Source organism: Heteronotia binoei, chromosome 13, assembly GCF_032191835.1.
Source record: "Heteronotia binoei isolate CCM8104 ecotype False Entrance Well chromosome 13, APGP_CSIRO_Hbin_v1, whole genome shotgun sequence".
Lineage (NCBI taxonomy): Eukaryota > Metazoa > Chordata > Lepidosauria > Squamata > Gekkonidae > Heteronotia > Heteronotia binoei.
The window spans coordinates 57,737,358-57,749,989 of NC_083235.1; the positions used below are offsets into that span (position 1 = coordinate 57,737,358).

The 12,632-nt window shown below is 43.0% G+C and overlaps 1 protein-coding gene across 2 annotated transcripts in view; it reads left to right on the plus strand.

Moving 5' to 3' along the window:
• Nucleotides 1-1,058: 1,058 nt before the first annotated feature.
• The window catches only part of SLC38A10 (solute carrier family 38 member 10), a 97,346-nt gene continuing 85,772 nt past the window's right edge, over nucleotides 1,059-12,632 (plus strand). For both annotated transcript variants that reach the window (XM_060252836.1, XM_060252837.1), the window contains exon 1: nucleotides 1,059-1,346. In XM_060252836.1, the coding sequence (XP_060108819.1) occupies nucleotides 1,242-1,346 (105 nt within the window). In that variant the 5' untranslated portion in view covers nucleotides 1,059-1,241. The remainder of the gene's footprint in view (nucleotides 1,347-12,632) is intronic.

Below are 12,632 nucleotides of genomic sequence, written 5' to 3' on the forward strand. Positions count from 1 at the left end.
TTGATGGGGTGTGAACTGGCAGAGACTGACCAAGAGAGATATCTTGGGGTCAAGACAGTGTGTGATTGCAATAAAAAAGGCCAACGTCATGCTGGGAATTATTAGGAAGGGAATTGAAAACAAATCAGCCAGTATCATAATGTCTCTGTATAAATCGATGGTGCGGTCTCATTTGGAATACTGTGTGCAATTCTGGTCACTGCACCTCAAAAAGTATATTATAGCATTGGAAAAAGTCCAGAAAAGGGCAACTAGAATGATTAAAGGGTTGGAACACTTTCCCTATGAAGAAAGGTTAAAACGCTTGGGGCTCTTTAGCTTGGAGAAACGTCGACTGCAGGGTGACATGATAGAGGTTTACAAGATTATGCATGGGATGGAGAAAGTAGAGAAAGAAGTACTTTCCTCCCTTTCTCACAATACAAGAACTCGTGGGCATTTGATGAAATTGCTGAGCAGTCGGTTAAAACGGATAAAAGGAAGTACTTCTTCACCCAAAGGGTGATTAACATGTGGAATTCACTGCCACAGGAGGTGGTGGCAGCTACAAGCATAGCCAGCTTCAAGAAGAGGTTAGATAATAATATGGAGCAGAGGTCCATCAGTGGCTATTAGCCACAGTGTGTGTGTGTGTATGTATGTATGTATTTTTTGGCCACTGTGTGACACAGAGTGTTGGACTGGATGGGCCATTGGCCTGATCCAACATGGCTTCTCTTATGTTCTTATGTTCATGTTGCTCTGAAGATATCCTGCATCACTGCAGCTAGATAGAAGAAGCCTCACGTAGATGAGCCATGGCGCAATAACGCGGCCACAGGTTTCTGGGCAATACAGTCGCGACAGCACCGAAACACTTCCTCCGTCCCCCCGCCTGCGGTGGTGACGTTGCAGTGTCCCATCGTTCAGGTTTCCATGGTCACATCAGTCGCTCCCTTCCTCCGGGAAGGTCAGAGCGGTTCAGAGTTCTGTCGTCTTTTTGTCGCTCTAGGCCACTTGCGCTCTGTGGTTTCGCATCCCGGAAGCGCCAGCAGACCAGGGGAAGTAGGAACTGTATGCGACGTGTGCTGTTGGAGCCGGCCTGGAAGGAAGTTTGCTGTGGGTCAGATAGAGCGCCGTAACGACTCGCCTCCCTGCGGTGCTCAGCCCTGGTCCTCCCCTAACGAGGTTCCATCTTCTTCCCCTCGCGTGTTGGCATCCCCTCGTCCCTTCCCTGGCCCTGTAACATCCCCGCCCCCGGCATGGCTTCCACCCCATCTTCGGATTCCAACTGGGGTCTGATCATGAACATCGTGAACAGCATTGTGGGAGTCAGCGTGCTAACTATGCCATTCTGCTTTCGACAGGTTAGTCTGCTTTTGCGTGGGCATTTTAGGGGCCCTCCCTCTCTTGAAGATTGGTTGGTTCTATTAAGACTTGTGCTGGGGGGGTTGTCCTGTGTGTCCCCAAACATACCTTCTCACACCGGTGTCTGGTGTTGTCCTTTTATGTCCTTTATTTATTTTATTTTATTATAAAGAATCTTTGTGTGACAGGCAGAAGTCTGGAATGTTGCACCTTCCATAAGTATGTCTGGCTGTCACGAAGGTAGGTTCAGGAGTTCTGTCAGATAGTGAGGAAGGAATCCTACAGGTGTGCTGTGGTCAAACAAAATAAATTTTCACTGGGTAGGAGTTGCCTTCTCTCTACATTTATTCTTGCAGACCACTTAGCCCTTTCTACCACTTTCCCAGTATCGTTTGATTTATGTTAATCACTGTGGCCTTTTATTGATTATGCTTCCGTTATCTGTTTCTATAGTATAAATGCAAGCTTTGTTTGCATAAGATCCTAGGCCCAACTATTTATTTAATTTTAATGCTGATAGATTGCCTTCCTACTAATGGAATCTGAAGCTTTTTTGAATTAAAAAAATCTGTATTCTGTAATATTGTGCTTCTCCATTTTCTTTTACTTTAAAGGACACAGACTAAAATGTTTTTAAGACAAGCCGGTTTTAGACCCATTCAGGCTTAGACAGCTACCCTGCTACAAGCATTAATGGTTATTGCTTTGCAGAGTGTGCTTTATAAAACACATTCTTAATTGTAATGGTACAATCTTGGTTTTACCCTTAGTTTAGGAGTGTTTTGTTGATTTCTATGACCAAGAGTTGTGGTTTAATCCATTTGTCTTGATTTTCTATAGTTACTGTTTTGTCTAATAGCCATATGGCTCAATCATTACAGCAATGATGTCATCAAGTATATTATGTTCAGAAAAAGCATCTCTTTGTCAGCTTCATAGTCTGGTCTTCTAATTTTCCCATTTTTGTATACTTTCTAATCTTGACTGTCCAGATGTATAGCGTCAGACTAGGATGGTCTGGGAGAGATGGACCATGAAAGCTGCCCTGAGGTCCCTGGAGAAACACGGGTTAATAATGTAATAGTATGTTTGAGATAGTCATTTGTTATAGTTTGTAGCTTAGATGTTGGATCTTATTCTACAGGCCAGTCATACCTGTTTGATAGGCACAGAAGCTGTCACAGAATTAAATAACCTGCAATGATTGTGGTGGAAAGGTTCCTGTATTGGAAAGCAGCAGAAAATGTTGTTTGCCACCTCTCAGTTAACATCATCTTTTATTTCTGTGAGATATATGATAGTCACTGTTTCTTATCTTTTGCCTCCACCCCCCTTTGGATTTGTAGGGGGTTGCAGATGGCTGAGACCAGTGGAAGGTGAGCCATGGAAGCACTTGTGTAATTTATCACCTAAAGCCATGTCATACTTTAAGAAATAGGCAGATGTGAACCGTGCATTCATGCCACATCCTGTAACTTGTGAGAGTGATCACTTGCTGCATTGATGCAGTAAGGGCATCCTCAGCCATTTGCCCTTCTTGCACTCTTTACAAAATTAAACATATAATGCTTTTTAATGGTATGGGGTATGATATGAGTACAGATGTGTGCTAATATTGTCCTTAGTGGTACCAAAAAACACATAAATGCATTCTGCTTTACCACCTTGGGACTCTGAAATACCTGTGAGAAGTGTATGGCTGTAGTAAGTAGTTTTCTTTCTCCCCCACAAGTGTTTATAGTTTTGAAGATAGTGCCAATACAATATGTAAGTATTCATGTTTTCTTTTCTAAATTCACATTTGGGTTATAAAGGCATGCTTGTTGCTTGCTGTTCAGTTTTTACATCAGTCTTTTGTGTGTGATAATGATGTACACCTCACCTTGCAAACATCGACAGAATTGTTAAGGGAATCCTAGAATGGCAGTTTATATTCAGGATCCAACCATTAGTGCCATCATTTTTATTTAGAAGCTGGATAGCCTTCACTGAAGCATGTTCTGTTGTTCCTACCTTCTTTTGCCAGCAGTGCAATGATCCATCGTCCAAGAGCTTGAAGCACATGAACAGCCATTGGTGGTTGGCCTTTGAAGCAAACTTTCCTTAGTGATATTTGCTTTCTATCAATGTTATATCATTGGCTTATCTTCTGCAGCCTACCCATAACACCTTCCTGTTTTTATTCATGTTCTCTGAATGTGCAGCTTCACTTTTACCCCAAAATCATTTTATTTGTGTGTGCAGTATTATAAAGGGTCAGCTTTATAGTCTTATGATAATGGTAGATAATTAGTATGGTAACAGGCAATGTTGGAAACTTTTGTCAGAGATATAAACTAATCTTTGCTCCTATGAGCAGCTAGAAAATTATAGTTTTCCTAATGGGATTCTCTGAATTCTTGTAAGAACCCACAGGAGTCAAAACAGAGCCTTTGCTGCTGCTGTTGTCTACCATGGTCTGTTGCTGGCTTACTTGTGGATTCAGAATCCTTATGAATAAATAAATTTAGCAATGATATTTTTATCTGAACTTGTATAGACTGTACCACATTGAGAATAGCAGAAGAGCCACTGCATGACTGTGTGCTATTCATTTTTAAGAATGTCCCTCTGAAGTTAATAGAACTTACTCTTGAGAAAGTGTATATTATTTTAGAATGCACTTTTTGTTGTCACCAGAGCCCAGACTTATTTACCATGTTTTCTAAGCTGCAGCGCTCACTGATAGATAGCCTGGTGTGACTTTAAAGAATCCTTGAAACTTTGGCAGAAGATTCTGTCCAATTAAAATTGTTGTTATCAGAAGGTTCCAGCCAATAAAGATGTTGAGCTGTTTGTTAGTTCCATCTTTTTCCCAACAGATGGCATTAGCATGTAGCAAAGCAAAACACTTGAGTCATTTAAGTAGGTCCACTAACAGATGGCACCATGATGCAGTTATATTTTTCAGATGTAGGTAGATTTGCATCAGGATATTCTTGCTGGAATATTTGACTGTAGTCAAATAATAAACATAATCTTTGATCAGACAATATCAACTGACAAGTCATTTGAATGGCTTGCCAGCTTGAATGCTTGTTTGCTTGACATTTTCATTCTCAGTAAGTATCTCCTGTTTGTGTGAATATCAAATATGTTTTGCAGTATCTCAAGGCATACATTAGCTAGAAGGCGCATTTCCTGGCAATGGGTTTTCACTTTCTCCAGCATGCATTGGGTGTTTGCATTGTCTGTTGGACAAAGGAAGCTGGGAATTTGTGGGGTAAAATTAGTCTTAATTTTTCATAAAGGGATCGGTCCTTGAGACTGATCCACCTCCTGGAGAATGTAAACATCTCACAGTCCTTAGGTTTGAAAATAAAATACCCAAGGCTTTTTTTGTAGAAAAAGCCCAGCAGGAACTCATTTGCATATTAGGCCACACCCCCAACACCAAGACAACTGGAACTGCATTCCTGTGTGTTCCTGCTCAAAAAAAGCCCTGAAAGTACCTGCTTTGGGTTATGTGTTTTTTCAGTATATAAATAGTATTAAACTCCATTTATATCCCACCTCCTTTCCTTACTGATAAGTTTTAAAATTAGTAGGCAAAATGCAAATAAATGTTAATAGGGGAGGGACGGTAGCTCAGTAGTAGAGCATCTGCTTGGTAAGCAGAAGGTCCCAGGTTCAATCCCTGGCATCTCCAAAAAAGGGTCCAGGCAAATTGGTGTGAAAAAACTCAACTTGAGACCCTGGAGAGCCACTGCCAGTCTGAGTAGACAATACTGACTTTGATGGACCAAGGGTCTGATTCAATATAAGGCAGCTTCATATGTTCATATGTTAAGGCAAGAGTGGAAATGTAAACAATGTGGAGGCATAATGAGCTTAAGAAATTGATATTGCTGAAATAAAAGATCAACCAACTGTATTTGAAATATATTCATTATAGTGTAAGGAAATATAGTATTACACATGGCATCAATGAATTAGAAGACAAATAGAACTTCTCGTGCTGAGGGGGAGGGCATCTTGACATGAGTGATTCCTATTTGTTGAAGGAAGCAGAATTCTTCCAGGCTTCCTGTCTCCTGGGCGGAGTCACCCATTTTCCCCAGTTTGTTTCCTGCCTCAGTAAGGAAATCAGGCTGTTGTAGGAGCTGCTGCGGCTTCTGCAACTCAGCATAAGACACCTAATACTCTTATTTCCATGCTTTTAATACTTACTTCTTCTCATTTCTTTATTCTGTACTTCAATTCTTCCTTTGGTCTATTCCTCCCCCCCTTCTGAGGGTGAAGTGGCTGAGGCAATAAAGAACATGGAGGATTTCTACAAAACCTCAGGTGGCTTCATTTCCAAGGAGAATGGGGACCCCCTTGTCTGCCCAAAAATGGGAGGAAGGGACTACTCCCTGGCACAGTCAAACAGGTGCAGACCTACAGAAGAACGGCCAATGTCAGAGGGGCAAGAAGAGCACGCAGCGCAATTCAGCTGTGCCTTGGAGTGACCAATTCAGATGGGGAAGATCGTCTGTACTAATAAAGATGGTGGATGCTTGAGCTCAGCACTCATGGCTGCAGCAGAGCAGTCAGGGAGGGGGGCACCACTGTAGAGCAAGGTGGTGCTCCCCTCCCAATCCCTATTTTCTGGATGCCTCCCAGAGATAACAAGCTGAATTTACCATGCAATGTTGCAGCAAGGTCCATACAAAAATAGGTTGTGTCTTCCCCATGAGGGAGATGGAAAAGATACTGTTCAAGGTCCTCCTCCAGATCACATTCTCCCCTCCCTTTCCCATGAATTGTTTAGGTGAGGAAGTGGGGAGAATTCCTTAGACGGGGGCAGAATGCAGGGCACCAGCCCTGGTGACCAAGGCAGCACAGAAAAATGGCAGTACACAGACCTCACCTTTCTCAAGATGACCCTACTGGGACTCAGGGGAGTCAAACACTTCTTCCAACAAGAAAGAAAGGGAGATGTCTGAGAAGGAGATGATAGTGCCAGAGCAATCCAAATGTATTTTTAACCAAGAGGACTACCAGGGACTATTAGCCAAGGCTCTAGACCAGGGATAAAAGGTAAAGGTTGGAGGCTATTTAAAACTACAATCCTAGAAGCTTAGATAAAATATATACCACAAGTTAGGAAAGGCACAAACAGGTATAAGAAAAGGCCTGCATGGTTAACAAACAAAGTAATGGAAGCTGTAAAAGGTAAGAAGAACTCCTTTAAGTGGTGGAAAGCTAGTCCAAGTGAGATTAATAAAAGGGAACACAGGCTGTGGCAAATCAAATGCAAGACTGTGATCAGGCAGGCAAAAGGGGGTTATGAGGAGCATATTGCAAAAAACATAAAGACCAACAATAAAAATTTCTTCAAATATACTAGAAGCAGGAAACCAGCCAGGGAGGCAGTGGGGCCTTTGGATGACCGAAGGGATAAAAGGATTATTGAAGGAGGATAGGGAAATGGCTGAATGCATTTTTTTTCTTCCTTCACTGTGGAAGACGAGAAGTGTTTGCCCGCTCCAGAATCACTAATTTTAGAAGGGGTGTTGAAAGATCTGAGTCAGATTGAGGTGACAAGAGAGGAGGTCCTATAACTGATAGACGAATTAAAAACTAATAAGTCACCAGGTCCGGATGGCATACATCCAAGAGTTCTGAAAGAACTCAAAGTTGAACTTGTGGATCTTCTGACAAAAATATGTAATCTTTCATTGAAATCTGCCTCCGTTCCTGAGGACTGGAAGGTAGCAAATGTCACCCCCATCTTTAAAAAGGGTTCCAGAGGAGATCCGGAAAATTACAGGCCAGTCAGTCTGACTTCAATACCGGGAAAGTTGGTAGAAACAATTATCAAGGACAGAATGAGTAGGCACATTGATGAACACAGGTTATTGAGGAAGACTCAGCATAGGTTCTGTAAGGGAAGATTTTGCCTCACTAACCTGTTATATTTCTTTGAGGGGGTGAACAAATGTGTGGACAAAGGAGACCCAATAGATGTTGTTTACCTTGACTTCCAGAAAACTTTTGATAAAGTTCCTCATCAAAGGCTCCTTAGAAAGCTCGAGAGTCATGGAGTAAAAGGACAGGTCCTCTTGTGGATCAAAAACTGGCTAATTAATAGGAAGCAGAGAGTGAGTATAAATGGGCAGTCTTTGCAGTGGAGGACGGTAAGCAGTGGGGTGCCGCAGGGCTCAGTACTGGGTCCCATGCTCTTTAACTTGTTCATAAATAATTTGGAGTTGGGAGTGAGCAGTGAAGTGGCCAAGTTTGCAGATGACACTAAATTGTTCAGGGTGGTGAGAACCAGAGAGGATTGTGAGGCACTCCAAGGGGATCTGTTGAGGCTGGGTGAGTGGGCAACAACATGGCAGATGAGGTTCAGTGTGGCCAAGTGCAAAGTAATGCACATTGGGGCCAAGAATCCCAGTTACAAATACAAGTTGATGGGGTGTGAACTGGCAGAGACTGACCAAGAGAGAGATCTTGGGGTCGTGGTAGATAACTCACTGACAATGTCAAGACAGTGTGCGATTGCAATTAAAAAGGCCAATGCCATGCTGGGAATTATTAGGAAGGGAATTGAAAACAAATCAGCCAGTATTCTAATGTCCCTGTATAAATCGATGGTGCGGTCTCATTTGGAGTACTGTGTGCAATTTTTGTCACCGCATCTCAAAAAAAAAAGTATAGCATTGGAAAAAGTCCAGAAAAGGGCAACTAGAATGAGCAAAGGGTTGAAACACCTTCCCTATGAAGAAAGGTTAAAACGCTTGGGGCTCTTTAGCTTGGAGAAACGTCGACTGTGGGGACATGATAGAGGTTTACAAGATTATGCATGGGATGGAGAAAGTAGAGAAAGAAGTACTTTTCTCCATTTCTCACAATACAAGAACTTGTGGGCATTCGATGAAATTGCTGAGCAGTTGGGTTAAAACGGATAAAAGGAATTCACTGCCACAGGAGGTGGTGGCGGCTACAAGCATAGCCAGCTTCAAGAGGGGGTTGGATAAAAATATGGAGCAGAGGTCCATCAGTGGCTATTAGCCGCAGTGTGTATATATAATTTTTTTGGTCACTGTGTGACACAGAGTGTTGGACTGGGTGGGCCATTGGCCTGATCCAACCTGGCTTCTCTTATGTTCTTAAAGGTAGTCCCTTTTGCAAGCACCAGTTATTTCCGACTCTGGGGTGACATTGTTTTCATAACGTTTTCACAGCAGACTTTTTTAATGCCATTGCCTTCCCCAGTCATCTACACTCCCTTCCCCCCAGCAAGCTGGGTACTCATTTTACCGACCTCGGAAGGATGGAAGGCTGAGTCAACCTGAGCCGGCTACCTGAAACCAGCTTCCTCTGGGATTGAACTCAGGTCGTAAGCAGAGAGTTTAGACTACAGTACTGCAGCTTTACCACTCTGCGCCACGGGGCTACTTAGACCAGGGGTTCTGAATGCATTTATTAGGAGGGCTGGATTTGACACAAATGGGACTTTGTGGGGCTGGGCCATGTGTGTCATAAAATGTAATGTGACTTAGTGGAGATATAAACTTTAAAAAAGAACACAAACACAATTGAAGATATCATTTTAAAGTTAAAATACAAACTTGCTTAAAACTCTTGTAATATTTAGTTTAAAATGCAAAGGTGGGGAAATAGTGGGATTTGGCAATGCAATTTAAAAAATAAAACAAAAAAACACACAAGGTTCACAGTAGAAACTAAAAACATAAAATGATCTGAGCCTTGGGAAAACAATGAAATGGCATTGCAAGTTTCTCCTCCTACGCCGGGTCTACTCAGATTGGCAATGGCTCTCCAGTGTAATATCCCTCTTTGGCTGTGGGTTCCCAGGCTGGAGTACTTACTAGGTCAGGTCCATTCAGCAGAGACAAGCTGGCTTAAAGCATCAACCCTTTTTTTTTTGCCAAGGACAAAACTCCAGGAAGCATGAGCTTCAGCTGGCTTTAGGAATGCTGAAAGTGAAACTGATCTCTACTCCATTGAAACACATTGCAGCACAGACAACATTACAAGGAAAACATGGAATGGATTTTCCATTAAGGTCTCTGGGCCTATCTATCTGGGCACAGAAACCTTAATGGAAAATCCATCCCATGTTTTCCTTGCAGCTTTGCTTCTTGCTGCAGCCAGCAAAGACAAGGCAGAAAGAGCAGGGAACTTCATCAGCCTCAGAGCTTCAAAGGGTGAGGATAGGAGGGGTAGGGGGGAGAAAACAGCCCCATGGGCCTGATTAAAGCCCTGGGCAGGCTGGTTCTGTCCCGCAAGCTGGACATTTGACTCCCCTGCTCTAAAACTCTGCCCCCAGAAGCTGGGGAAGAAGAGACCAATACTAAATCTAATGGAAATAAGCAATTTTTTCTCCTAGATTGCCTAGTGCATGGAAAATGTAATGTGGTTCCCATAATTTTTTGAGAGCCAAATGAAAGAGGACTGGACAAACCCTCTTTATAGTAAATAGAACCTGGGTTTAACAAAAAAAAGTGTTATTCTTTGTCTAACCACACTGGATCTCTTACAGCTCCTGTTGTAGTTCTCTCAGGGGGCTTGGTTACTAAAGACAGGGACAGATCACTATGTGACCAGCTGGACTGTAAATCAGATTATACTCTCAGAAAATCCCATGAGGCCTCAGACCTTGCAATTAGGGTATCAGCCACATCATCTCCGTTTGCAAGGGCTTCCACTATTTGGGCTAGGAAGGTAGTTCAGCTGATGATGATGAAGAACAAAAAGACCAGGAAAGGTGCCAGTTGGCTCCTTAGAGTAGTCACATTTATGGCTGATGCTTCTGTCGACACGCTGTTCTGTTCCTCCTATGCTATGGCGGTAGCGGTAGTGGCATGTAGATGGTTGTGGCTCAGAGCTTGGCGAGCTGACTACTCTTCCAGTGAATATTAGTATCCTTTCTGTTTCAAGGAAATAAACTTTTTGGAGACAGCTTGGATGAAATCCTGGTAGAAACCCACTGATAAGAAGAAAGCCATGACTAGAACAAGAGAGAAGGTTGAACCCTTCACTTTCCTCTCATGGCCAGCATACTTTGCTGTGCTTCAGGGGTGACCAAAGACATCCCAACTTGAACAGGCAGACAGGAGAATAGTAAACCCCCCCCACAACAAACTCAGCCTTTAACTCCAATAAATGAAAAAAGTCCTGATAAAAGAGAGCATGGCACCAGATTCCCCAGAAGTGAAAGATTAGCCCACTTCCTCCTCCAACATGAATCCAAACAGAGGGAGAAAACATTCTGACTATGGAAACCATTTGCCACCTAGTAAACCACGTGGCTACAGAACAGGTTCCTGACTGAGCAATTTTAGATTTAAACACTTAACATATTTGTGGTCCACGAGCACTTCGGGATGGAGACACTCAGATCTATCATAGTGCATTGCCCATAAGATTTCATGACATATCTTCCACAGTCCCATTCTTCCATATCGCCACAGGTTTCTGAGATTTGCCTACAACGAGATATGCTACCAGTTCAAAGACCTACCTTTTGTACTAGTTCTGGCCGCAAGGGTGTTCTCCAAAATAATATTGACCTTGGTGGCTCTTCTCCATCATCAGGGAATCAATGTTCATCTGTTCCTGGATTACCTCTGATCAGATCTCCAAGCCTCATAAAAGCACACACACACATTTTGTCCACCGCTCAGTGCCCAGCCTGCCATGGATTCCTTATCAATTCAGCCAGGAGCAATTTAATTCCACCACAGCACATAGAATACCTGGGAATCTCAGTAGATTTCCCTGTAAACAGGCTGATCCAGAAAATCTCAGGCATGGCAAGACAGCTGATAAATTTTAGGTCATCATTACTAATGATGTTGGCAGGACAGTAAGGCCTAATGATTGCTTGCTGGCACTCATTTCTTCAGGTGAGATTTCACTTCCATCCTTATCAGTGGTTCCTGAGACCTTTTCAGCTGCAGAGCCTTCAGAAGACAGACATTGCCTTGATTTCTTACCTGCCCTCTTTGACAAGGCCTCGCATGGTACACTTCATGATCCAGTTTGACCAAGAGCAAGGAATAAATACAGCACATCATAATCCAGGTATTTACAGATGTCTGCCTGAAAGACGGGTGGGGGTGGGGGCAGGATAACCTGACAGGGAAGATCTGCACAAAGGAAATGAAGTGTTAAGAAGAAGATGAAGATCAACCTTCCTGAGATCAGGGCAATCAGACTGACTCTAGTCAGGTTCTGGGATGTGATCTAGAACAATTGTGTCTTAATATGTACAGATAATACCTTGTTGAAAGCCTACGTAAACAAGCAGGGTAGGTCCAAGTCCTCAGCCCTGCACACACAGATGGCACAGATCATGTGTTGTTCAGAATGGAACCTAAGTCCATATCAGAACACTTGAGCCAGCAAAATGTGCTAGTGGACTGGCCGTGGAGACAACAGGTGAACAACAATGACTGGTCTATCAAGATGGAGATCTTCCTAATGATGAAATGCTTCTGCAACCCTGTTTCAACCTGTGCCCAAGGTTCCAAATTGGGGTGGGGGGAGCAGAGTAATTGGATGTGCTAAGGTGTCCTTGGCCACCAGGCATCCTTTAAGGCTTTTGACCTGTTCCTCTAATATCAGAGATGCTTAGGAAACTGAGACAAGAAAAAGCAACCCTGATCTGCCCAGCATGGCCTTCAGCAGGCCTGTCAGTCCCTTGTTTTCAGCATTAGTGAAGTCATTAATAGAAAATTGTTGGCAGATTCCAGTTGGTCTGGACATGCTTCAGCAAGGACCACTGAGGCACCCAGACCCAGCGTGGCTACATCTGACTACATGGAAATTGAAAGGGAAAGACACTAAAGCCGAGGCTGCTTTGCAAGGATCACAAGTATCATGCTAGTCTCTAGAAGAGTTTCAACACCAAGAATTTATGACTCTTTTTGGAAGGCATATGCCAGATGGTGCAAATGGAAGCTCCTAGATCCATTCTACCTTATGTTACACAAAATCCTGGAGTTACTGAAAATGGTGTTAACTAAAATATGCTACACAGACAATCGGCAGCTCTGGTTACAGAGATCCCAGAGGCTGATGGTTGCTCTGTATCCAGACATTCTCTCATAATGAAGTTTCTCAAAGGAGTAGCTCATGTCAGTCCTCCAGTTATCCATAGGTTTCCTTCTTGGCAATTACACATAGTCCTGTTGATGCATACCTCCATTTGAACCTCTGAGAGAAGTTACACTAAAGTGGTTGAGAATGAAGGTCCTGTTTCTGACAGCTGTGACCAGCCAGAAGGGTAT